Source organism: Somniosus microcephalus, chromosome 8 (genome assembly GCF_052327205.1).
Source record: "Somniosus microcephalus isolate GS21.2 chromosome 8, FLI_Smic_1.0, whole genome shotgun sequence".
NCBI classification, from domain to species: domain Eukaryota; kingdom Metazoa; phylum Chordata; class Chondrichthyes; order Squaliformes; family Somniosidae; genus Somniosus; species Somniosus microcephalus.
Window position 1 is genome coordinate 51936123 of NC_140994.1, and position 27420 is coordinate 51963542.

General features: G+C 52.1%; 2 protein-coding genes across 2 annotated transcripts in view; both read left to right on the forward strand.

Moving 5' to 3' along the window:
- Window positions 1-3747: 3747 nt before the first annotated feature.
- Window positions 3748-16254, forward strand: LOC147113518 (uncharacterized). The gene is made up of 2 exons (XM_085994708.1): window positions 3748-8307; window positions 12099-16254. The coding sequence occupies exon 2, from the start codon at window positions 12485-12487 to the stop codon at window positions 14438-14440; it is 1956 nt and encodes a 651-aa protein (XP_085850834.1). The 5' UTR covers window positions 3748-8307; window positions 12099-12484; the 3' UTR covers window positions 14441-16254.
- A 10318-nt stretch (window positions 16255-26572) lies between these two features.
- The window catches only part of jakmip3 (Janus kinase and microtubule interacting protein 3), a 567199-nt gene continuing 566351 nt past the window's right edge, over window positions 26573-27420 (forward strand). The window contains exon 1 of the mRNA XM_085994710.1: window positions 26573-26733. The gene's annotated coding sequence lies outside the window, so the exon portion shown is untranslated. The remainder of the gene's footprint in view (window positions 26734-27420) is intronic.

Genomic DNA, 27420 nt, shown 5'->3' on the forward strand with positions numbered 1-27420 from the left:
GGGGGAGGGAAGAGCGCGCGACTGGGGAGGGAAGAGCGCGCGACTGGGGGAGGGGAAGAGCGCGCGACTGGGGGAGGGAAGAGCGCGCGACTGGGGGAGGGAAGAGCGCGCGACTGGGGGAGGGGAAGAGCGCGCGACTGGGGAGGGAAGAGGGCGCGCGCGCGACTGGGGGAGGGAAGAGGGCGCGCGCGTGCGCGCAACTGGGGGAGGGAAGAGGGCGCTGCGCGCGCGACTGGGGGAGGGAAGAGGGCGCGCGCTGCGCGCGCGACTGGGGGAGGGAAGAGGGCGCGCAGCGCGCGCGACTGGGGGAGGGAAGAGGGCGCGCGCGACTGGGGGAGGGAAGAGGAGCGGCGCAGCGCTGCGAGCTTGGGGAGGGAAGAGGGCGCGCGCGCGGCGACTGGGTGAGGGAAGAGGGCGCGCGCTGAGCGTGCGCGACTGGGGGAGGGAAGAGGGGCGCGTGCGCGACTGGGGGAGGGAAGAGGGCGCGCGCGCGACTGGGGAGGGAAGAGGGCGCAGCGCGCTGCGACTGGGGGAGGAAGAGCGCGCGACTGGGGGAGGGAAGAGGGCTGCTGCGCGCGACTGGGGGGAGGGAAGAGGGCGCGCGCAGTGCGCGCAACTGGGGGAGGGAAGAGGGCGCGCGCGACAGGGGTGAGGGAAGAGGGGCGCGCGCGACTGGGAGGAGGGAAGAGGGCGCGCGCACGCGCGACTGGGGGAGGGAAGAGGGCGCGCTGCGCGGCGACTGGGGGAGGGAAGAGGGCGCAGCGCGACTGGGGGAGGGAAGAGGGCGCGTGCGCGCGCGCGACTGGGGGAGGGAAGAGGGCAGTGCGCGCGTTGCGACTGGGTGAGGGAAGAGGGCGCGCACGAGCTGCGTGCGCGACTGGGGGAGGGAAGAGGGCACGTGCGCGACTGGGGGAGGGAAGAGGGCGCTGCGCGCGACTGGGGGAGGGAAGAGGGCGCTGCTGCGCGTGCGACTGGGTGAGGGAAGAGGGCGCGCGCGCGTGCGCGACTGGGGGAGGGAAAGAGGGCACGTGCGCGCGCGCGACTGGGGGAGGGAAGAAGGCGTGCGCAGCGTGCGACTGGGTGAGGGAAGAGGGGCGCGCGCGCTCGTGCGCGACTGGGGGAGGGAAGAGGGCACGTGCGCGACTGGGGGAGGGAAGAGGGCGCGCGCGCGACTGGGAGGGAAGAGGGCTGCGCGCGCGCGACTGGGGGAGGGAAGAGGGCGCGCGCGAGCGCGCGACTGGGGGAGGGAAGAGGGCGCGCAGCGCGCGCGACTGGGGGAGGGAAGAGGGCGCGCAGCGCGCGACTGGGGGAGGGAAGAGGGCATGCGCGCTGCGACTGGGGGAGGAAGAGGCATGCGCGCGCGCGACTGGGGGAGGGAAGAGGGCGCGCGCTGCTAGCTGCGCGCGACTGGGGGAGGGAAGAGGCCGCTGCGCGTGCGACTGGGGTGAGGGAAGAGGGCGCGCTCGCGCGTGCGACTGGGGGAGGGAAGAGCGCGCGCGCGCGACGGGGAGAGGAAGCAGCGCGCGCGACTGGGGGAGGGAAGAGCGCGCGCGCGTGCGACTGGGGGAGGGAAGAAGCGCGCTGCGCGCGACTGGGGGAGGGAAGAGCGCGCACTCGCGCGACTGGGGGAGGGAAGAGCGCGCAGCGCGCGCGACTGGGGGAGGGAAGAGCGCGCGACTGGGGAGGGAAGAGCGCGCGACTGGGGGAGGGAAGAGGCGCGCGACTGGGGGAGGGAAGAGCGCGCGACTGGGGGGAGGGAAGAGCGCGCGACTGGGGGAGGGAAGAGCGCGCGACTGGGGGAGGGAAGAGGCGCGCGCGACTGGGGGAGGGAAGAGGGCGCGCGCGCTGCGCGACTGGGGGAGGGAAGAGGGCGCGCGCAGTGCGCGCGACTGGGGGAGGGAAGAGGGCGTCGCGCAGCGCGAGCGACTGGGGGAGGGAAGAGGGCGCGGCGCAGCGCGAACTGCGACTGGGGGAGGGAAGAGGGCGCGCGCGACTGGGCGAGGACTGGGGGAGGGCAGAGAGGCGCGCGCGACTGGGGGAGGGAAGAGGGCAGCGCGCGCGAGCGCTGCGACTGGGTGAGGGAAGAGGGCGCGCGCGCAGCTTGCGCGCGACTGGGGGAGGGAAGAGGGCGCGCGTGCGCGACTGGGGGGAGGGAAGAGGGCGCCTAGCGCAGCGACTGGGGGAGGGAAGAGGGCGCGCGCGCAGCGACTGGGGGAGGGAAGAGGGCGCGCGCAAGCGCGCGACTGGGGGAGGGAAGAGGGCGCGCCTGATGCAGCGCTGCGGGACTGGGGGAGGGAAGAGGGCGCTGCAGCGCATGACTGGGGGAGGGAAGAGGGCGCGCTACGCTGCGCGCGACTGGGGGAGGGAAGAGGGCGCGCCGCGTGCGCCGCGACTGGGGGAGGGAAGAGAGCGCGCGCGCGCGACTGGGGGAGGGAAGAGCGCACGCGCGCGACTGGGGGAGGGAAGAGGGCGTGCGACTGGGTGAGGGAAGAGGGCGCGCGTGCGCGCGCAACTGTGGGAGGGAAGAGGGCGCGCGCTGCGCAGGCGACTGGGGGAGGGAAGAGCGCGCACGCGCGACTGGGGGAGGGAAAGAGCGCGCTGCGCGCGCGACTGGGGGAGGAAAGAGTGCGCGACTGGGGGAGGGAAGAGCGCGCTTGAGCGCGCGACTGGGGGAGGGAAGAGCGCGCGACTGGGAGGAAGAGCGCGACCTGGGGGAGGGAAGAGCGCGCGACTGGGGGAGGGAAGAAGCGCGCGACTGGGGGAGGGAAGAGCGCGCGACTGGGGGAGGGAAGAGCGCGCGACTGGGGGAGGGAAGAGGGCGCGCGCGCGCGACTGGGGGAGGGAAGAGGGCGCTGCGCGCTAGTGCGCGCAACTGGGGGAGGGGAAGAGGGCGCGCGCTTACGCGCGCGACTGGGGGAGGGAAGAGGGCGCGCGCGACTGGGGGAGGGAAGAGGGCGCTGCGCGCTGTCGCGCGCGACTGAGGGGGAGGGAAGAGGCGCGCTGCGCGCGTGCGACTGGGTGAGGGAAGAGGGCGCGCGCTGCGTAGCGCGACTGGGGGAGGGAAGAGGGCGCGTGCGCAACTGGGGGAGGGAAGAGGGCGCGCGCGCGCGACTGGGGGAGGGAAGAGGGCGCGCGACTGGGGGAGGGAAGAGGGCGCGCGCGCAGCGCAAGCGGCGACTGTGGGAGGGAGAGGGCGCGCGCAGCGCGCGACTGGGGGGAGGGAAGAGGGCGCGCGCAGCGCGCTGAGCGCGGACTGGGGGAGGTAAGAGGGCTGCGCTAGCTAAGCGCTGCAGCGCGCGACTGGGGGAGGGGAAGAGCGCGCGCGCGCGACTGGGGGAGGAAGAGCGCGCGCGCGACGGGGAGGGAAGAGCGCACAGCGCGCGACTGGGGGAGGGAAGAGCGGGCAGCGCGCGCGACTGGGGGAGGGAAGAGGGCGCGCGCGCACTAGCGCGCGACTGGGGGAGGGAAGAGGGGCGCGCGCACACGCGACGGGGAGGGAAGAGGGCGCGCGCAGCGCTGCGCGCAACTGGGGGAGGGAAGAGGGCGCTGTGCGCAGCGCGCGCGACTGGGGGAGGGAAGAGCGCGCGCGCGACTGGGGGAGGGAAGAGCGCTGCGCAGCGACTGGGGGAGGGAAGAGCGCAACGCGCGCGACTGGGGGAGGGAAGAGCGGGCTGCGCGCGTGACTGGGGGAGGGAAGAGCGCACTGCAGCGCGACTGGGGGAGGGAAGAGCGGTGCGCGCTGCGACTGGGGGAGGGAAGAGGTAGAGGTAGATAGATTCTTGGTAAGCAACGGAGTGAAAAGTTATCAGGGGTAGGCAGGAATGTGGCGTAATCGGAGCAGCCATGATCTTATTGAATGGCGGAGCAGTCTCGAAGGCCGAGTGGCCTACTCCTGCTCCTAATTCGTATGTTCGTATGTTCGTATGAAAGGCAGATGGTGCTTGACAAACCTGATAGAGTTCTTTGAGGAGGTGACAGATATGGTGGATGGGGGAAAGCTTTCGACAAGGTACCACAAAGGTGAGTATTGGAGAAGATTAAGGGAAATGGAAATGGTGGGAGAGTAGAAAATTGGATTAAAAACTGATTGAAAGGGAGGAAAGAGAGAGTAGGAGTTAAGGGCAGTTTCTCAGAGTGGTTGGAACTAGTTAGTGATGCCCCCACAGGAAATTGCTCTGAGATTGCTTCTGTTCACTGTGTACATCAATGATTTGTATGTCGGGCTAGAGGGAGTGCTGTCCAAATTTGTAGATGATACTAAAATAGGAGGCATAGTAAATAATTCTGAGGATCAAAGGAAACTGTAAGTGGATACTCATAAGATGGTGGAATGGGAAAAGTAGTGGCAGATGGAATTCAATCTCAGTAAAAATGAGGTGGTACATTTTGGTAAAAAATAAAAGAATAATTTATATTTTGAATGGGAGAAAGCTGGATGATGTAGAAGAGCAGAGAGATTTGGGTGTTCAGATATACAGAAAATATGATGAAATGGGCAAAAGTGGAATTAAATGTCAGTAAATGGGAGGTGATACTTTTTTTTAAACCAAAATGTAATAATTATGCTGGGTGATGTGGAAGAGCAGAGGGATTTGAGGGTTCAGAATCACAAGACATTAAAAGCAGCACCTCCAATCGATAAGGCCATAAAAATGTTAATGATATATTGGTCTAGAATGAGGGGACTTAGATACAGGATTAAATATAAGAGATTTACGACAGAAAGTCAGGGAATTTATTTTACACAGGGTTGTGAGACAGTAGAATGCAATACTTTCCTACTTTCCAACAGCAGTAATGCCAACCCCACCATCTCATAAATCATGAGACAAACTCTTTATAATCGTGAGATTTGGTAAGAAAACGTGAGTTAATTGGCTCCCTATGGCCCACGTGATCCCAGGGATGCTTGCAAATACATAGGCCCTGCACATTTCGAGTTGGAGAGGCCCAGGAGCGGAAGTGTCTGGACCTCGGGAGTCCTCAGGTAAGTGCATAGATTTTTTCCAGATCGGAGGCCTCTGCATGCGGGAAGCCTCCGATTGGAAAATATGGCCCAAGTTCTTTCTTTAAGGGGGATTAAGGGATATGGGAACATGGCAGGCAAATGGGATTCAAACTACTGCTCACATGGTCATTAAAATCGGCTGGCTTGTAGGCCACTGCCAGGGACTCATGAGAACAGTCCATGTCATAAGGTAAGTGGCTGTCAGGACTTGGGCAAGGGGAATGGCCTGGGGCAGGGGAGGCCTAAGGTTTCCTTGTGGTGCCTGGAGGAGCACGCGTGCTCTTCCTGGTCCACAAGGAACTTTGCAAAAAATTTCAAAAAACTTACCTTAGAGAGCGTTTTCTGGCCCTGGCTGTTGTTCCTGGCAAGCTTAGCCTGGCATGGAAGCCACCACTGCACCCCTCTCAGGCCTCAGGTAAAAATGGCATTTGGGTCCTGATGACGTTATCGGCATATTTAAAAATAATCTTGCTGGCTTTGGGCAGATATCCTTGCCGACGGTAACAGGGGCTAAAATTCCCTCCATGGTATTAAGATTTTTCATTGAGAGGACTTTCTTGGGACATGATCCAATTTCTCCCATGACTGACTAATCAAGACTGGGCTGGAATGTAGTATCCTTGTTTGCATTTCCAAGAATGAGACAATGCGCTGGATTTTACTTACCGAGATGAGATGGGGACGGGACTGCTGCCTTCTGGGTTCTAGTCCCGCCCCAGCGACATCTGACGAACAGACGCTATTTTGCCTTGATTAGCCTTGTTAAGCCCGCCCTGCGGGCTTGCCGGCCAATTAAGGGAAAGCCAGTGTCAGATGACGTCAGTTGATGACGCTTCATCTGCTGGTTTGCTTAAAGGCATATGCACCACACTTGTTTAACAGATGAATTGTCAGTGTTTGACAGCATTGAGGTGCTGTCAAACACTGACGATCACTGTCTAAAGGCGAGCCCTTGCACCCAGGCTCTCCAGTTACACTCTCCTTAGGATAAAACAGATGGCAACTAAAGCTGAGATTGCAGAAGCCATCTGTCACTTCTCCCGATGAGATGAGGCTACACAAACACTTCACAGCTTGTCACCTGCAGAAACATCTAACCACATTCAAAATGATTTTCCCAACATTTCCTTACCTCTGATACTAACCATTGTCACATTTCATCCTTCACACCACTTTTGCAGCTGTCATCTATACACCAACATAACAACAGACCCACAGCACACCTCACTTACCCTGGCAGGATTCCCCGACATTGGGAAGCCCACAGCAGCAGTCGCAAAATTGGGAAAAGCCTCTTAACTGCCTGTTAACTACCTGTTAACAGGCAGTTAAGTAGCTAGAATCCTCTTCCCACCGCTAGGAGCCGAGTCCCTGTGCAAATCGGGGACCTGACTCCCGGGAAGATTGGTTGGAGGCGGGATGGGAGCGGGTTCGGGACCCGCTCCCAATCTTTTTGACTTTCCCAGCAGTCCTGCCTCCAAACCCGCCTCCTCAGAGCTGGTAATATGTCCTAAAGATACTTTTTCTTTACCATGTGCCACAAGGTTATGTACTGATAAGAAACGTGCAGTAGGCGAAGCACGTTGGAGTTAAAGCATTCATGCAATAGCTATTAGGTTTTCAGTGATTCTCAAGTGAAAGTGTTCAGCTTAAGCTTCAGCTTTCATGTGAAATGAAGGAATTTTTCTTTGCTTTCAATGGGTTTCTAGCCTTGCAGCACTGTTTGTAAATGCTAATGGGTTATTGTTGCCAATTCGTTGAGGGGTTTAGTGTGTTAATGCTGTAAGGACACCAAAGGTACTGAACTAAAATTGTATAGATTTTTCTTTGAGTAAGCTGCATCGTATTTATAAATTCTGATTGGCCAATGTCCAGCAGTAGTTCTGTCATCTAACATTGGATTTGTTTAAATACAAAAACATAATTTATCCCACCCTTAAAAAAAATGGCCCATCCACCTCTGGGATTGGCTTCCCCCCCGTCCCAGGCCCAATCTGCTGGGCAGCTCAGCGTAGGAGCCAGCTGATTTCCCTCTCTCCTATAACTGCCAGCTACAGAAGTTGAAAATCCCCATCCAAGTTTATAACTATTTTAATCTGACAATAAGCCAATCCAAAAAAATTCTCAGGAAGCTGGTGTAAGATTCGAAATTTTCAGCAAAAATCACGCAAGAAAACCGGATAAAATAAGTCTGTTTATTGACCAAAGTAAGCTTGCACAGAAAAACCTTTGATAAAAGGGCATACAAAATGGCCGCCGGGCCTCGTGATCAGTTTTCTGGACCATTTTATTTCTGTTACTGCAAGCCAGACAGGCTTGTGGATTGAAGACAGTAAGCCCGCGAAAGCCAGTATCTGGGAACCGAAACTCAGAGAAACAGCATACATATTCAATGGATTCTAAGTACAGGATGGGGCCCATCAAGATATGGGCGGACAATGCAAAAACACTTATACCCATTTATTGTACAATGGAGAAACCGTTTAGCAGCCATCAAGGAAAATCTTTGGACCGATCAATATGCGAACCGAGTCGCGATGACAATGTAAAAGACATTAAAAGACATTATCGGCCAGGAAGGCCAGTTAAGTTATCACCGGCTCCCGTTACAAGACAAAGCGCCCCTGCAGAGATTTCTGCCCGCCAAAATTAATACAAAGACAGGACTATGATTTGGCGGGAGATAAGACTGTCCCAAAAGAGTATAACTATGGATTGAAAGTCCATCTAAGTTACTTCGTACTTCACTTCACTGATGCTTCTTGCTGGGCGACTTCAGACTTCTACTTCTTCAAGAACTTCTTCTACAAGGAACGAACAAAGGACGGACGGTGCCAGGATTGGCGCCTCTTCCACTTCGATAGATGCGGAATCGATGAAGACGTTTTGTCTTTTTAAAGACGGACAATTTCGGTGAAAAGACAACGTGGTCGGTGTTCAGCCAAACAAGGCTCGGCCACGACGAGAAGACGACGAGGGTGGCCCGGGTACTGGGGTCAGGAGGTCATCGACGACCCAGGCCGACGGAGAAGAAACCCTCTGGAGAACCGACGATCCAGGCCGGAGAGATTCTCCCATTTGCATGCAGTTCTTCAACAGCCTGCAGCTGAAGGTCTGCTCCATGAACCCAAATCCACAATAGTGGATCTCAACCTTGACGAGCGCTCATCGAGGCTGTGTCTACCCCACCGCCTCGAGGGAGAGAGAATATCGACTGCGCCAGAAGTTTCCAAATCCACGTGACGACGGAAAGCGGTGCCAAAAGGCTGTGAACCCCCTTTTTCGCAATTTCGAGAGTGGTGAGCATGATCCCAAGTTCCCCAGGTCGAAACTTAGTTTAGGTATAGGGGAGGGAGTTAAGGGTAATCGTAATGTGTTTTCCCTTTTACGATGTGCCGTGTGTTCCCCATTTCCATAGAGTCAAGTTCATAAATTTGTGCATGATTGTAGTAACTTTAATCTGTGCCTATGACATGTATTTTGTAATGCTTCAAACTGTTTAAAAATAAAAGCATCCATTTCGTGCTATCCAACCTGGTCTATTGAGTTCTTTCTCTGCACTACTGTTCTCTGCACCTAAGTCCAAGGTCTAGAACCATAGGGGGAGTGGGTCGAACCACTCAAGGGTAATTATTGCACGAAGCCTGGCAGGAGACCAGAAAGAGCAAGAGAAACCCCCTACAGAAATGGCGACCGCGGCAGGACCTTGGCAGCAGGAAAGTAGTGTGTTAGATCAAGGTCTGAATAAACGAGATGTGATGGATGAAAGAATAGCAGATTATGTTTTTGGAAAAGTCAACCTCACAAAACAATGGATATCTGACCTGTTGAGAGATAGGCGCTCGCTAGACGCAGCCATCAAGTGGACAGCGGGTAAAGAGCATACAAAATCTGTAGAGAAGGCGGTCTGGCTGATGTGCTACAAGAAGCAAGTCCAGCTTTTGGACCAGGTCGTTGCAGCACAGACAGCCCAGATCAACGGGTTGCTTACAGACGTAGAGGAAAAGGTTGCGGGAGGTCAAAAACTGATTAAATCGCTTAACGCGCTGAATCAGGAACGCCACTCCCTAATTCGCTGCCACGAAATCCGGGTAGAGTATATAAAATGTCAGGTCATTGAGGCCAAGGCCAGTGAAGGTAGAATGAGAGACAGGTGTTTCCGTCTAACCAAGCAGATAGAGGCCCAAGAGGAAAAACTTCTGGGAACCAGGGCAGCATATAAGATGGCCATGGAGGATAGATCGGAGAGCACCGACCACAGCACTTGCCGCAGGGAGCAAGAGGACCTGAGAATGGCCCTAGCCAAGGCAAACGGGTTGGTGTGTCTCATAAATCCACCAGCGAGTCAGCTATTGCTAGCCAAGGAATCCAAAAGACCGATTCCACAAGAGGCAGTTGGGGTACCAACTCCCGAACCCTCTGCGCCTCCTGCTTATGATGAGTCTTGGACTCCGGGGAAGGAGACGGAGACAGTAGAGGAAGAGAGTCCTGAGGTAGAGCAACCCCAGATAGTAGAGTCAGGGCCGGCGCCGATGTGTCCAACTAGACACCGGAGGCTCGGTCCAAATGAAGCAAATGGCGATGACGGACCCCTTGAGAGTCAGATCATAATGCCCCATAGCACACGACAGCTAAGAGAAATGATAAGTCACATCCCAAAACTCTCCGAGTCAGGAGATCCCTCCGTGCATTTCAGGGGCATGGAGCAGACCGCAGCAGTCAATGACTGCGACGGGGTGGAACAGTCGAAAATGCTGCTGTTCTCCCTGGACAGTTCGCTCCTCCAGTGTCTCCCTGATGAGAGCAAGAGAGGGCACAGGGACTATGAGTTGCTACGGGATGAGATTCTGGAGATTATGGGAGAGGGGGACGGAACTCCGTTCCTCCGTTTAGAAAAGACAGTGCAGCTAGAGGGAGAACCCCCATGGGTTTTCGCCAAAAGGTTGTGGCCAGTGTATCGGCGCAGCTGCCTGGGCGGGCCGGCCCGGGCCGGGCTGAATAATGAACAAAGGGCTCATTGGATTCGGTGCCTGGTAGCAGGTTGCTTGCCAGTAGTGAGGGAGCAGGCCAAAGCATGGTTTGACCCCACTAACGCCCGCTCCACAGAGGATCTAGTGCTGGATCAGCTCACGATCAGTTATAGGAACAACAAGGGTAAGAAAACGCCTGTTATAAAAGGAAAGGTGCATGAGGTGAGGCCCGCAGCTTCTGCTAAAAAGGAATGGCATCAGGAGGGATATCGCCCTCCCCAAGCCAACAGCAGTTGTTACGGGTGTGGGAAGGAGGGTCATTGGCGCAAGGACTGTAGAAATCCATGGAAGGATAAGAGAGAGAGAGCGTTCACTGCAGCCCAAGCCCGAGCCATAGCCCAAGTCCAAGCCCATGGCCAGATCGTTACCCCAGCACAAGCACAAGTCCAGACCGCTGCCCCAGCACCAGTCCAGAACCCAACCGTAGCCCCTGCCCCAACCACAGGGGGTGGTGCGGTTGTGGATCCCGCTGCGATTGAGTCAATCATGCAGACAATGCGGTCTCTGGTGGCCTCGCAGGGGAAAATAGCCGTCACCACCGGCCTTGGCGCTCCCGAAGCTCCGATCGCTGTACCCAAATGACTAGAGTCGGCGCAGCCCGTCTACCTGTGTCCACTCCGCTATGACGCATGGAGACGACCCCTCGTAGAGATGGAGGTAGAGGAGGTGAAGGAAACCTATCTGTTGGACACGGGCGCATCGTGCACCGTAATCCACGCAGATAACCCCACCACCTCGCCTCTGTCCACCGGGGTCCCATATCGTCTGTTGGGCTTCACGGGCGAAGAACAGGCTGGCGCACATTCCCTTCCCCTCTCCATTCGTTTAGGACCACTCCGCACCACGTGGAAGTGTATCCCGATGAAGTGGGAGGTGGGAGGTGGAACGGGAGTCCTGGGGTCTGATTTCTTGGTAGCCCACGGGATCCACGTGGACCTGAGAAATCATTGTCTCTGGGGAGAGGGTACGAGTGTGAAGGGGATAGAAAGTGTTAAGGAAACCCCTACGAAGGCGCGGGTTGGCCGGCGAGAAGTAAAATTCTTGGGTCTAACCCTATGCGCTGGCGAGAGAACCGTAGACCAGGAGGAAGAACCGGAATCGGTGAAAAATCCGCCGGTCTGCGCCACTCATACAGTAGAGGTGTCCCAACGCAAAAGGTGGTTTCACATGAAGCGGTGTAAACTGTTTAAACCGGGTGCACAAGGACCATCAAAGGGGACCAGGTCTGAGAACAAAGATCCTCAGCCTGTAACAGAGTCACAGACCACACAGGCTGGAACAGTAGCCTGCGTGAAGGGAGAGGCCATCCCATTGGAGTGGGAGGTCTCACCTTTTGAATGGGATTCAGGCAGGAGAGAGCCCGAACAGCTCGACCTCGCCTTAGACCCAATCACGGAGGAGGAAGAGTCAGAGGACGACGATCCCGCCCTCGACTCAAGCTTGGGGGAGGTAGGGAATGGGGGCGGAGACTCACTACCTGTAGGGACAGGTGAGGTGGAGTCGGAGGCCACAGATCCTGACCCCGGGGGGGCGGAGCCTGAGGGAGGGGAGCTGGAGCCGGCAGCTGTGGAGGAACCACAGGCTGTGACGGTAACAGTCCCAACCCCCGGTCCATCAGCCCCGGGAGCCCAACCCAAAGCAGCCCCTCGTAGGTCGGCTCGAGCGCCCCAGCCCAGAAAGTTTTGGCCAGATTCTCCCCATTTTTCCCAACCACGGCTTAGAGCAGCCCCAGGAAGGCATGGTCCCCGTTCAACAGCGACAGGCTGCGGGGGATCAAAGCCGAAGGTCAGTGCAGCCCCACCGCAGGGTGTGGCACGCGACAGCCCTCACAGGGATTAGGCAAGCTGCCCCGCGGAGGGCGGCGCTGTACATAAGTTAAGTTAGGTAATTATGGTGATAATTTAAGGAAATATATATAGCGTTAAGATGTGTTAAGAGTACAATTTGGAAATCTGCCCGGTATGTGTGTTTGTTTGGGAGCGGGGTCCAGGAACCCGCGCATCCATTTAATTAGGCCAGCACCTATTGGGAGCCCGGCTACATCATTTTATTGGTTACAGAAACCTGGGATATGATGGAAAAGATTCTCATCGCGTTCATGGCGATCGGGTGCGGGTGGGCCTACCGAGGCCGCACCAAGGACGTCATCATCTTCGGGTGCTCCGGGGACACGGCCCCCATCGCAACGGATGGGACAGGGGAGTGAGAGGTTGAGGAAACCGCCACCTACTTCCACCAAGGGAGATGGCCAGGTTGGCTGGGAACGAATTCTACGGAATATTCCAGCAATTTCGGTTTTGCCTACCAAGAGACTTCGTTAACGTGCCCTCGGGTGAGGATCCTTGCACCCAGAGTCAGCGTTACCGTGGGAAAGAGGATTTGTCTGGTGTGCAATGGGAACGTACTACTAAGGCGATGGTGGTGGCTACGAAAGCTGGGAAAGGACATGAGAAACTCTACGGTCGAGTGGGAGCGACTGGGTAATAATACCCATCGGACTATTACGGGGACTCACGGTCAATTACGTGTGTGTTGGGACAAATGGTGGGAACCAGATGAAGGAATATATGTCTGTATGTGGGGTTCGAGACACGTGTGCCCCAAGGGCGTATCCATCTTCTTCCAGAGGCAGTGGCAGGATGAAGGGAAGGGGATGAGATGGGATGTCAGCACTCGAGCGTGTGGAGCCCCATACTCCCCTATTCCGGTAAACGCCACTGAACTCATCACCCGCCCACGCAAGCCCCTGCCCACGCTTCCGGTAGCGCTAGCCCAGAAAGAAGGGTGCCCAACCACCACCAAGGGACCCGGGAACGGTTTAGTATTGGTACCCACCGGTCAGGTGCTGTACCAAGGGGTACACTACGCGGTGGCCTCAGTGATTTTAAATCTCACTGAGGTACGATTGCCGGAGTGGTGTCCCAATGAAACGGAACAATTATACCAGGTCCTGTTAACCCGAATGTTTAGACAATTTTACGAATTTGACTTTGCCGACATCGACAAAGACAAATTATACACCACACCGCCAGAAGTTTTGGATCGAGTCGGGAGGCAAAGAAGGGGTACTGTAAATGACATATTCACTGCTTTTAATACCGGGACATCTGTCGTCAACGCTCTAGATAACGTGGAGCTGCAGACACAGATCAACGGTTTAAAAGCCCAGTTAAGGAACATACTGACAGACGAAAATAAGGTAGTGGGTTCTGAGTTGCATGAGGACCAGGCCATGACACTACACTTTAAGGATATAATAGCTGAGCTGGAGAAACACGCGAGAACGGTCAATGCGCTCATTAAGGAGGATTGGAATGCGTCCGATCAAGCTGCGCAAAACGAGGCCTGTGTGCTATACGGGGCGTGGTTACTGGGCGAGGGCCGCAGTAATCTTGAGGATTTAAAACAGGGTTTGGTCCCGTCCTGGATTAGCAACAAGCACTTGCAAGCGCTCCACCCTTTTGAGAATGCATTAAGTCCGTGCCAGCTCAGACTAGCTGCAGAAGCGTACCCAGTCCCAGTGGACTGCGGACATTCGAATCATACTATCATGGGAATAGTGGTAAGAATGCCGGTGTTGGGTCCCGCAGCAAAGCCCGCCCCGGTATACAGGGTAGAGAACATTGGAGTCATTCAGGGGGGCGCACACATTCGTTACGCAGTGGTCCCGCCTTACGTCATCAGATGGGAGCATACGATGACAGGCACCGACCTCTCAGGATGTCGGAGCCGGGGAGCACACATCATCCTGTGTCCCCAGCACTTGAATGCCTTTTTGAAACCACAGTGCGGGTTCAGAACCGCTAGCGCGAAGCCGATAAATTGCTCCATGGAGGCAATGGCAGAGGACCATGTGCCCCCGCAGGTAGCATATATCGGGGGTGGGACATACTGCGTCACCACTGCAGCGCCTCATTACCGCTACGGACTACACGAGTGGTGTTCGATCGGTGATAGCAGTTTCTGTTTCAAACCCAGGGCCGAGGTTCAAGTGGCACAACAACGAATTGTTCCCATTCCTGCGCCCTCCACCGTTCACATCACTATCAAAGAGAATTTCACAGACTTGCAACGATTTGTCGCGCATTTTGGTTATGTCATTCCCCCTCTTCCCGAACACCTCACAAAGATTTTAAAAGCCGTTATAGTTTCACAGAAACATTTCTACACACTGGAGCAGAAGACTTTAGAGATAGGAAAAGACATATTGGACATAACCATCCCACCATGGTGGGACTTGTTCACTAACATAGAGGTCCCGGCCTGGATCAGAATAGCATCCCACATCCTAGTAGTGTGTCAGGTTTTAATTGTGATATTTTTGCTCTTCGTGCATTGCAAAAGAGGCAAACGCCTCCAGAGGCACGAGAACGCAGGAGAATGGAGAGAACGCTATGTGTGAATGGGGGAAGAAGACACCCCACTTTAAGCTGCTAGTATTGAAGATTAAGCGTCCCCCCATTTTTAAATTTTGACCATTCGCGTTTTTTTTTTTTCTTTTGTTTTGGGTTTTAAGGAAATAAGTATTGTTATGTTATTAGTCGTTCTTAAGTTTTTTGGATTAATAAAAGGTGTATGCGGATGGCGCAAGGGGGTATCAACCCCCGCACATCTGACAGATGAATGTGTTATAGTTTAAGATATGCTGTCTATGATTATCCAAATGTGCACAAGGTAATTTTCATTTTCTTCGGAAATGGGAACTGCATGTGTCGTAAGGGTCATAGATAGTTAAGTGCCAGGAATGTTTGGATGTGGGGAATCAGGGAAAATTTGCTCACCAAGGATTATTGATACTTTAAGCAAGCTATCAGTATCACAGGGGGGCCTGTAAGATTCGAAATTTTCAGCAAAAATCACGCAAGAAAACCGGATAAAATAAGACTGTTTATTGACCAAAGTAAGCTTGCACAGAAAAACCTTTGATAAAAGGACATACAAAATGACCGCCGGGCCTCGTGATCAGTTTTCTGGACCATTTTATTTCTGTTACTGCAAGCCAGACAGGCTTGTGGATTGAAGACAGTAAGCCCGCGAAAGCCAGTATCTGGGAACCGAAACTCAGAGAAACAGCATACATATTCAATGGATTCTAAGTACAGGATGGGGCCCATCAAGATATGGGCGGACAATGCAAAAACACTTATACCCATTTATTGTACAATGGAGAAACCGTTTAGCAGCCATCAAGGAAAATCTCCGGACCGATCAATATGCGAACCGAGTCGCGATGACAATGTAAAAGACATTAAAAGACATTATCGGCCAGGAAGGCCAGTTAAGTTATCACCGGCTCCCGTTACAAGACAAAGCGCCCCTGCAGAGATTTCTGCCCGCCAAAATTAATACAAAGACAGGACTATGATTTGGCGGGAGATAAGACTGTCCCAAAAGAGTATAACTATGGATTGAAAGTCCATCTAAGTTACTTCGTACTTCACTGATGCTTCTTGCTGGGCGACTTCAGACTTCTACTTCTTCAAGAACTTCTTCTACAAGGAACGAACAAAGGACGGACGGTGCCAGGATCGGCGCCTCTTCCACTTCGATAGATGCGGAATCGATGAAGACGTTTTGTCTTTTTAAAGACGGACAATTTCGGTGAAAAGACAACGTGGTCGGTGTTCAGCCAAACAAGGCTCGGCCACGACGAGAAGACGACGAGGGTGGCCCGGGTACTGGGGTCGGGAGGTCATCGACGACCCAGGCCGACGGAGAAGAAACCCTCTGGAGAACCGACGATCCAGGCCGGAGAGATTCTCCCATTTGCATGCAGTTCTTCAACAGCCTGCAGCTGAAGGTCTGCTCCATGAACCCAAATCCACAATAGTGGATCTCAACCTTGACGAGCGCTCATCGAGGCTGTGTCTACCCCACCGCCTCGAGGGAGAGAGAATATCGACTGCGCCAGAAGTTTCCAAATCCACGTGACGACGGAAAGCGGTGCCAAAAGGCTGTGAACCCCCTTTTTCGCGATTTCGAGAGTGGTGAGCATGATCCCAAGTTCCCCAGGTCGAAACTTAGTTTAGGTATAGGGGAGGGAGTTAAGGGTAATCGTAATGTTTTTTCCCTTTTACGATGTGCCGTGTGTTCCCCATTTCCATAGAGTCAAGTTCATAAATTTGTGCATGATTGTAGTAACTTTAATCTGTGCCTATGACATGTATTTTGCAATGCTTCAAACTGTTTAAAAATAAAAGCATCCATTTCGTGCTATCCAACCTGGTCTATTGAGTTCTTTCTCTGCACTACAGTTCCCTGCACCTAAGTCCAAGGTCTAGAACCATAGGGGGAGTGGGTCGAACCACTCAAGGGTAATTATTGCATGAAGCCTGGCAGGAGACCAGAAAGAGCAAGAGAAACCCCCTACAGAAATGGCGACCGCGGCAGGACCTTGGCAGCAGGAAAGTAGTGTGTTAGATCAAGGTCTGAATAAACGAGATGTGATGGATGAAAGAATAGCAGATTATGTTTTTGGAAAAGTCAACCTCACAAAACAATGGATATCTGACCTGTTGAGAGATAGGCGCCCGCTAGACGCAGCCATCAAGTGGACAGCGGGTAAAGAGCATACAAAATCTGTAGAGAAGGCGGTCTGGCTGATGTGCTACAAGAAGCAAGTCCAGCTTTTGGACCAGGTCGTTGCAGCACAGACAGCCCAGATCAACGGGTTGCTTACAGACGTAGAGGAAAAGGTTGCGGGAGGTCAAAAACTGATTAAATCGCTTAACGCGCTGAATCAGGAACGCCACTCCCTAATTCGCTGCCACGAAATCCGGGTAGAGTATATAAAATGTCAGGTCATTGAGGCCAAGGCCAGTGAAGGTAGAATGAGAGACAGGTGTTTCCGTCTAACCAAGCAGATAGAGGCCCAAGAGGAAAAACTTCTGGGAACCAGGGCAGCATATAAGATGGCCATGGAGGATAGATCGGAGAGCACCGACCACAGCACTTGCCGCAGGGAGCAAGAGGACCTGAGAATGGCCCTAGCCAAGGCAAACGGGTTGGTGTGTCTCATAAATCCACCAGCGAGTCAGCTATTGCTAGCCAAGGAATCCAAAAGACCGATTCCACAAGAGGCAGTTGGGGTACCAACTCCCGAACCCTCTGCGCCTCCTGCTTATGATGAGTCTTGGACTCCGGGGAAGGAGACGGAGACAGTAGAGGAAGAGAGTCCTGAGGTAGAGCAACCCCAGATAGTAGAGTCAGGGCCGGCGCCGATGTGTCCAACTAGACACCGGAGGCTCGGTCCAAATGAAGCAAATGGCGATGACGGACCCCTTGAGAGTCAGATCATAATGCCCCATAGCACACGACAGCTAAGAGAAATGATAAGTCACATCCCAAAACTCTCCGAGTCAGGAGATCCCTCCGTGCATTTCAGGGGCATGGAGCAGACCGCAGCAGTCAATGACTGCGACGGGGTGGAACAGTCGAAAATGCTGCTGTTCTCCCTGGACAGTTCGCTCCTCCAGTGTCTCCCTGATGAGAGCAAGAGAGGGCACAGGGACTATGAGTTGCTACGGGATGAGATTCTGGAGATTATGGGAGAGGGGGACGGAACTCCGTTCCTCCGTTTAGAAAAGACAGTGCAGCTAGAGGGAGAACCCCCATGGGTTTTCGCCAAAAGGTTGTGGCCAGTGTATCGGCGCAGCTGCCTGGGCGGGCCGGCCCGGGCCGGGCTGAATAATGAACAAAGGGCTCATTGGATTCGGTGCCTGGTAGCAGGTTGCTTGCCAGTAGTGAGGGAGCAGGCCAAAGCATGGTTTGACCCCACTAACGCCCGCTCCACAGAGGATCTAGTGCTGGATCAGCTCACGATCAGTTATAGGAACAACAAGGGTAAGAAAACGCCTGTTATAAAAGGAAAGGTGCATGAGGTGAGGCCCGCAGCTTCTGCTAAAAAGGAATGGCATCAGGAGGGATATCGCCCTCCCCAAGCCAACAGCAGTTGTTACGGGTGTGGGAAGGAGGGTCATTGGCGCAAGGACTGTAGAAATCCATGGAAGGATAAGAGAGAGAGAGCGTTCACTGCAGCCCAAGCCCGAGCCATAGCCCAAGTCCAAGCCCATGGCCAGATCGTTACCCCAGCACAAGCACAAGTCCAGACCGCTGCCCCAGCACCAGTCCAGAACCCAACCGTAGCCCCTGCCCCAACCACAGGGGGTGGTGCGGTTGTGGATCCCGCTGCGATTGAGTCAATCATGCAGACAATGCGGTCTCTGGTGGCCTCGCAGGGGAAAATAGCCGTCACCACCGGCCTTGGCGCTCCCGAAGCTCCGATCGCTGTACCCAAATGACTAGAGTCGGCGCAGCCCGTCTACCTGTGTCCACTCCGCTATGACGCATGGAGACGACCCCTCGTAGAGATGGAGGTAGAGGAGGTGAAGGAAACCTATCTGTTGGACACGGGCGCATCGTGCACCGTAATCCACGCAGATAACCCCACCACCTCGCCTCTGTCCACCGGGGTCCCATATCGTCTGTTGGGCTTCACGGGCGAAGAACAGGCTGGCGCACATTCCCTTCCCCTCTCCATTCGTTTAGGACCACTCCGCACCACGTGGAAGTGTATCCCGATGAAGTGGGAGGTGGGAGGTGGAACGGGAGTCCTGGGGTCTGATTTCTTGGTAGCCCACGGGATCCACGTGGACCTGAGAAATCATTGTCTCTGGGGAGAGGGTACGAGTGTGAAGGGGATAGAAAGTGTTAAGGAAACCCCTACGAAGGCGCGGGTTGGCCGGCGAGAAGTAAAATTCTTGGGTCTAACCCTATGCGCTGGCGAGAGAACCGTAGACCAGGAGGAAGAACCGGAATCGGTGAAAAATCCGCCGGTCTGCGCCACTCATACAGTAGAGGTGTCCCAACGCAAAAGGTGGTTTCACATGAAGCGGTGTAAACTGTTTAAACCGGGTGCACAAGGACCATCAAAGGGGACCAGGTCTGAGAACAAAGATCCTCAGCCTGTAACAGAGTCACAGACCACACAGGCTGGAACAGTAGCCTGCGTGAAGGGAGAGGCCATCCCATTGGAGTGGGAGGTCTCACCTTTTGAATGGGATTCAGGCAGGAGAGAGCCCGAACAGCTCGACCTCGCCTTAGACCCAATCACGGAGGAGGAAGAGTCAGAGGACGACGATCCCGCCCTCGACTCAAGCTTGGGGGAGGTAGGGAATGGGGGCGGAGACTCACTACCTGTAGGGACAGGTGAGGTGGAGTCGGAGGCCACAGATCCTGACCCCGGGGGGGCGGAGCCTGAGGGAGGGGAGCTGGAGCCGGCAGCTGTGGAGGAACCACAGGCTGTGACGGTAACAGTCCCAACCCCCGGTCCATCAGCCCCGGGAGCCCAACCCAAAGCAGCCCCTCGTAGGTCGGCTCGAGCGCCCCAGCCCAGAAAGTTTTGGCCAGATTCTCCCCATTTTTCCCAACCACGGCTTAGAGCAGCCCCAGGAAGGCATGGTCCCCGTTCAACAGCGACAGGCTGCGGGGGATCAAAGCCGAAGGTCAGTGCAGCCCCACCGCAGGGTGTGGCACGCGACAGCCCTCACAGGGATTAGGCAAGCTGCCCCGCGGAGGGCGGCGCTGTACATAAGTTAAGTTAGGTAATTATGGTGATAATTTAAGGAAATATATATAGCGTTAAGATGTGTTAAGAGTACAATTTGGAAATCTGCCCGGTATGTGTGTTTGTTTGGGAGCGGGGTCCAGGAACCCGCGCATCCATTTAATTAGGCCAGCACCTATTGGGAGCCCGGCTACATCATTTTATTGGTTACAGAAACCTGGGATATGATGGAAAAGATTCTCATCGCGTTCATGGCGATCGGGTGCGGGTGGGCCTACCGAGGCCGCACCAAGGACGTCATCATCTTCGGGTGCTCCGGGGACACGGCCCCCATCGCAACGGATGGGACAGGGGAGTGAGAGGTTGAGGAAACCGCCACCTACTTCCACCAAGGGAGATGGCCAGGTTGGCTGGGAACGAATTCTACGGAATATTCCAGCAATTTCGGTTTTGCCTACCAAGAGACTTCGTTAACGTGCCCTCGGGTGAGGATCCTTGCACCCAGAGTCAGCGTTACCGTGGGAAAGAGGATTTGTCTGGTGTGCAATGGGAACGTACTACTAAGGCGATGGTGGTGGCTACGAAAGCTGGGAAAGGACATGAGAAACTCTACGGTCGAGTGGGAGCGACTGGGTAATAATACCCATCGGACTATTACGGGGACTCACGGTCAATTACGTGTGTGTTGGGACAAATGGTGGGAACCAGATGAAGGAATATATGTCTGTATGTGGGGTTCGAGACACGTGTGCCCCAAGGGCGTATCCATCTTCTTCCAGAGGCAGTGGCAGGATGAAGGGAAGGGGATGAGATGGGATGTCAGCACTCGAGCGTGTGGAGCCCCATACTCCCCTATTCCGGTAAACGCCACTGAACTCATCACCCGCCCACGCAAGCCCCTGCCCACGCTTCCGGTAGCGCTAGCCCAGAAAGAAGGGTGCCCAACCACCACCAAGGGACCCGGGAACGGTTTAGTATTGGTACCCACCGGTCAGGTGCTGTACCAAGGGGTACACTACGCGGTGGCCTCAGTGATTTTAAATCTCACTGAGGTACGATTGCCGGAGTGGTGTCCCAATGAAACGGAACAATTATACCAGGTCCTGTTAACCCGAATGTTTAGACAATTTTACGAATTTGACTTTGCCGACATCGACAAAGACAAATTATACACCACACCGCCAGAAGTTTTGGATCGAGTCGGGAGGCAAAGAAGGGGTACTGTAAATGACATATTCACTGCTTTTAATACCGGGACATCTGTCGTCAACGCTCTAGATAACGTGGAGCTGCAGACACAGATCAACGGTTTAAAAGCCCAGTTAAGGAACATACTGACAGACGAAAATAAGGTAGTGGGTTCTGAGTTGCATGAGGACCAGGCCATGACACTACACTTTAAGGATATAATAGCTGAGCTGGAGAAACACGCGAGAACGGTCAATGCGCTCATTAAGGAGGATTGGAATGCGTCCGATCAAGCTGCGCAAAACGAGGCCTGTGTGCTATACGGGGCGTGGTTACTGGGCGAGGGCCGCAGTAATCTTGAGGATTTAAAACAGGGTTTGGTCCCGTCCTGGATTAGCAACAAGCACTTGCAAGCGCTCCACCCTTTTGAGAATGCATTAAGTCCGTGCCAGCTCAGACTAGCTGCAGAAGCGTACCCAGTCCCAGTGGACTGCGGACATTCGAATCATACTATCATGGGAATAGTGGTAAGAATGCCGGTGTTGGGTCCCGCAGCAAAGCCCGCCCCGGTATACAGGGTAGAGAACATTGGAGTCATTCAGGGGGGCGCACACATTCGTTACGCAGTGGTCCCGCCTTACGTCATCAGATGGGAGCATACGATGACAGGCACCGACCTCTCAGGATGTCGGAGCCGGGGAGCACACATCATCCTGTGTCCCCAGCACTTGAATGCCTTTTTGAAACCACAGTGCGGGTTCAGAACCGCTAGCGCGAAGCCGATAAATTGCTCCATGGAGGCAATGGCAGAGGACCATGTGCCCCCGCAGGTAGCATATATCGGGGGTGGGACATACTGCGTCACCACTGCAGCGCCTCATTACCGCTACGGACTACACGAGTGGTGTTCGATCGGTGATAGCAGTTTCTGTTTCAAACCCAGGGCCGAGGTTCAAGTGGCACAACAACGAATTGTTCCCATTCCTGCGCCCTCCACCGTTCACATCACTATCAAAGAGAATTTCACAGACTTGCAACGATTTGTCGCGCATTTTGGTTATGTCATTCCCCCTCTTCCCGAACACCTCACAAAGATTTTAAAAGCCGTTATAGTTTCACAGAAACATTTCTACACACTGGAGCAGAAGACTTTAGAGATAGGAAAAGACATATTGGACATAACCATCCCACCATGGTGGGACTTGTTCACTAACATAGAGGTCCCGGCCTGGATCAGAATAGCATCCCACATCCTAGTAGTGTGTCAGGTTTTAATTGTGATATTTTTGCTCTTCGTGCATTGCAAAAGAGGCAAACGCCTCCAGAGGCACGAGAACGCAGGAGAATGGAGAGAATGCTATGTGTGAATGGGGGAAGAAGACACCCCACTTTAAGCTGCTAGTATTGAAGATTAAGCGTCCCCCCATTTTTAAATTTTGACCATTCGCGTTTTTTTTTTTCCTTTTGTTTTGGGTTTTAAGGAAATAAGTATTGTTATGTTATTAGTCGTTCTTAAGTTTTTTGGATTAATAAAAGGTGTATGCGGATGGCGCAAGGGGGTATCAACCCCCGCACATCTGACAGATGAATGTGTTATAGTTTAAGATATGCTGTCTATGATTATCCAAATGTGCACAAGGTAATTTTCATTTTCTTCGGAAATGGGAACTGCATGTGTCGTAAGGGTCATAGATAGTTAAGTGCCAGGAATGTTTGGATGTGGGGAATCAGGGAAAATTTGCTCACCAAGGATTATTGATACTTTAAGCAAGCTATCAGTATCACAGGGGGGCCTGTAAGATTCGAAATTTTCAGCAAAAATCACGCAAGAAAACCGGATAAAATAAGACTGTTTATTGACCAAAGTAAGCTTGCACAGAAAAACCTTTGATAAAAGGACATACAAAATGACCGCCGGGCCTCGTGATCAGTTTTCTGGACCATTTTATTTCTGTTACTGCAAGCCAGACAGGCTTGTGGATTGAAGACAGTAAGCCCGCAAAAGCCAGTATCTGGGAACCGAAACTCAGAGAAACAGCATACATATTCAATGGATTCTAAGTACAGGATGGGGCCCATCAAGATATGGGCGGACAATGCAAAAACACTTATACCCATTTATTGTACAATGGAGAAACCGTTTAGCAGCCATCAAGGAAAATCTCCGGACCGATCAATATGCGAACCGAGTCGCGATGACAATGTAAAAGACATTAAAAGACATTATCGGCCAGGAAGGCCAGTTAAGTTATCACCGGCTCCCGTTACAAGACAAAGCGCCCCTGCAGAGATTTCTGCCCGCCAAAATTAATACAAAGACAGGACTATGATTTGGCGGGAGATAAGACTGTCCCAAAAGAGTATAACTATGGATTGAAAGTCCATCTAAGTTACTTCGTACTTCACTGATGCTTCTTGCTGGGCGACTTCAGACTTCTACTTCTTCAAGAACTTCTTCTACAAGGAACGAACAAAGGACGGACGGTGCCAGGATCGGCGCCTCTTCCACTTCGATAGATGCGGAATCGATGAAGACGTTTTGTCTTTTTAAAGACGGACAATTTCGGTGAAAAGACAACGTGGTCGGTGTTCAGCCAAACAAGGCTCGGCCACGACGAGAAGACGACGAGGGTGGCCCGGGTACTGGGGTTGGGAGGTCATCGACGACCCAGGCCGACGGAGAAGAAACCCTCTGGAGAACCGACGATCCAGGCCGGAGAGATTCTCCCATTTGCATGCAGTTCTTCAACAGCCTGCAGCTGAAGGTCTGCTCCATGAACCCAAATCCACAATAGTGGATCTCAACCTTGACGAGCGCTCATCGAGGCTGTGTCTACCCCACCGCCTCGAGGGAGAGAGAATATCGACTGCGCCAGAAGTTTCCAAATCCACGTGACGACGGAAAGCGGTGCCAAAAGGCTGTGAACCCCCTTTTTCGCGATTTCGAGAGTGGTGAGCATGATCCCAAGTTCCCCAGGTCGAAACTTAGTTTAGGTATAGGGGAGGGAGTTAAGGGTAATCGTAATGTTTTTTCCCTTTTACGATGTGCCGTGTGTTCCCCATTTCCATAGAGTCAAGTTCATAAATTTGTGCATGATTGTAGTAACTTTAATCTGTGCCTATGACATGTATTTTGCAATGCTTCAAACTGTTTAAAAATAAAAGCATCCATTTTGTGCTATCCAACCTGGTCTATTGAGTTCTTTCTCTGCACTACAGTTCCCTGCACCTAAGTCCAAGGTCTAGAACCATAGGGGGAGTGGGTCGAACCACTCAAGGGTAATTATTGCACGAAGCCTGGCAGGAGACCAGAAAGAGCAAGAGAAACCCCCTACACTGGTCATAGTAAGATTTTTCTGAAGTACATTGAGACTGAAATCATGGTGCATATTACACAAAAGCTGACACTGATATATCTCATGCTACATGTTTTATGATGGTGAGAACAGGTTTAACTGTGAAACCCATACATGTGTGACTGTTTTTCCAATGGTAGCAATTTTTGCTGTGACACAGTTTTGACAGTAAGGAGAATAAGCATAGAGCTTTTGACAGCTATATGAAGACAAACTGAAGACAATTACATTGAGAGATTGGGGTTTTCAATGATAGACGTACCAAGGTTGGGTCTTAGCTATTATTATGTCAACAAGTGCAACAGTCGCAGACAATTCAAAGAAGCAGCCTTTATGAAATAACTTAGCAGGTTTGCTCTATGATACAGTTTGCTTAGTAATAGCAAATAAATGGAATCAGCACCATTAACCATTCAGGAATTGTAGACTAACCCTAGAATAGCTTGTTAGTTCTTTATTTTTCAATACTTAGCTTGTTCACAAAGCATTCTGTGCAAATGCCAACAAGAAATGACCACTAGCCCAAATTTAGTCCCAGATGTACATAGTAACCCAATATCGTCCATTTGGATTTTATTTGCAAATACCTGAATTTGGCTCAGTTTGGACCACTTTGGATTGAGCTGTCCCTTTAAAAGAAAAAGGTAGTTCATTCATAAGGAGGAACAAAAGAATAAGTTTTGAGTTCTAGTGATGCAACATCAATGCATAAAGGGATATTTATTATACTTAGAACTATCCTGTACATGACACCAGCTGGTGTCTGACTGAAGCTACAGCAATAAAGTTATATATCTGCCGGTCTAATAGGATGGCAATCCATGCTACTCTAATGTAGGGATGGGGAGACAATCCCTGGGTGTTCGTGGTGGAGCACATGTCCAAGCCCTTTATTCTTGAGGAATAAATGTTTCTGCATGTTATTGATAATGCTTCCGCTTAATGTGCATAAAGGCATAGCAATTTGGCACGTTAACATTAAAGGAGTACTTGCTAACTTTTACCCGTCCTCCTAAAATTGTTTCTAAAAGCTAAGAGGTATAATGTATGTTAATGCCCTGAACCTGCATTAACAAGGTTTTCACTTATTGAAAGGCAATTGATTTAATACGGGCCAGTGGCCAGGCTGAGTGCAATTGATGGCAGACTACTCAGTCTAAGTGTGACCCCTGGCAATATAGAAGCAGCTAAGAAAGAATAGGGTCCAATTTCTGAGGGCTGGCAGATGAGTATATATTCAATTCCTTCATCATTGGTGGTGTGAATGTAATTATTTTGCCCTGTAATAGCTGTTTAAGCAGCCCAGGTCTATATTTGGGTTAAATCTCTGGTTGTCTAAAGGACAATTTAGATTCAATCTTCAGCAACTCGTGTGTGGTGTGTGTGTGTCTTACTACCTCATGATTCAGAAGGAGAAATGCTTCTATGTTCTCTAGTAGTCTGCACACTGCTCTGAGTTTTCAGGATCAGCTGTTGGCTTTGGACTTTAGAGTTTCGTAAATTGAAAACCAAACAATCCTTCTGATCCCAAACCTCTAACTGCCTAGGTTTTGAATTATTATGGTACTGGAGTTTGACATAAATATGACACCGTCGAGGTGCTTTCAGTTAATGTCTGATGTGTGCAGTCAGACACTGTTGACTCAGGTGTGAATAACTAAATTCATGCGGTTTAATACCTTGCAATCTATGTGTACAGATGTAAACAATGAATTTTTGGGGTAGATTATATATTCTACATGTAGGCAATAATTTTATTTTGCTATGATAGATTTTGAAGATTTATTTTAGAAATCATTTCAGAGCAACAGTAAGGTTTGGACCAGTGCTTCCCCAATCCCATTGCGATTTATATCACTTTGGAAGCAATTCGTATAATTTTCACTTAATTAACTAATTACATAGTGAACATTTGTAATTATACTCTTATCACTGATGACCTGTTTGCACCCCTATCCTGCACGATTATGCGTGGAAGCATCTGGGAGTCATGTTAAACATGATGAATTTGCTGTAGCTTGTCTAAAAGGAAGCCGGTGAATACAGACAGTCTCTGCTGCAAACTGCAACATTCTGCTATTGTGCATTTATATAATCCTGCCTCAGAAAAGATAATATTGTTTGAATGAAAAGCCAGCTGGAATGCCATGGTAACCCTCTAATTTGTTTCGCTGTGTTCTCAAGTCTTAACATTGAAGGATCTTGAGGTGATTTTTGACTGCAAATTGTAACTTTAAAGCTTCTACAGTATTTCAATCTATTACAGGTGTTCTCTTACATTCTTTTCTTTTTTTTTGCCTGGTGACAGACTAATAAGAGATATCCCATTCAGATTATAAATTAGGGAAGGGATGGTATGGGTTGGCTTTATAACTGATCTTCTTTGATGACGTGCCTGCACTCAGTATACGATCTGCAGTGACACTGCAATGGCTGAGGGGCGGCTGTTGGCGGCTTGGAATGAGCTCATTCTCTCAGGAGGGAGCAAGGCACAGAGTGAATCACTGAGAAGCTGCAGCCCGTGTGTGAAATACGTCCTCAGTCTCTCTCTGCTGGCCTGATTCTTTACTTGGGGGTGTGCACATGGTAAGCAGATATCTTGTTTGATTCATTTTAAATTATGCACAGAGGGGTTTTTGATGAATCATTAATACTCTCCAGCATTTTCTTTTTTTGAGAGAGGATGAGGGCCTGAATTAAATTCCTAGAGCATCAGGACGGATCATTCTGTTTGCATAATGCTGTCCTGTGTGCATGGCAAAATACCTTTAAATGTATTTGTAAAAAAACAACCTACAGTTAGGGAGGCTAAATAGCAATGCGTACAGCAAATGGCACCCCCTCAAACGTTAGAACACTACCATGTACAGCAGTCTGTGCACTGCACTTTGGAACATGCATTTAAGGTTAGTAATTTCATTCTGTACGGAAGATGTTTCACCTTGCATGCTACAGGCTACATTATGTATCTGATGTACTGTGCTGCTTAGTTGTATCAGTGTAGAATAAACTGCAGTGCCTTGAAGGAAAGCCAAAGAGGAAGTAGGCCTATTGAAATTAATATTATAGGAAAAAATAAACTGGAACAATTATTTTAAAAACATTTGATTTCTTAACAGACATTATATTTGATAGATGCTCTTCAGTCTTATCACTTAAACTGCCTCAATGTCTGTTAAATTTACATGTTTACAATGTACACAGCTGTCTATGGGTTCTTTCTTGGTAAAATTTAAAATCTGATGAAATGGAAGATTCTCTTTCAATGCAGTT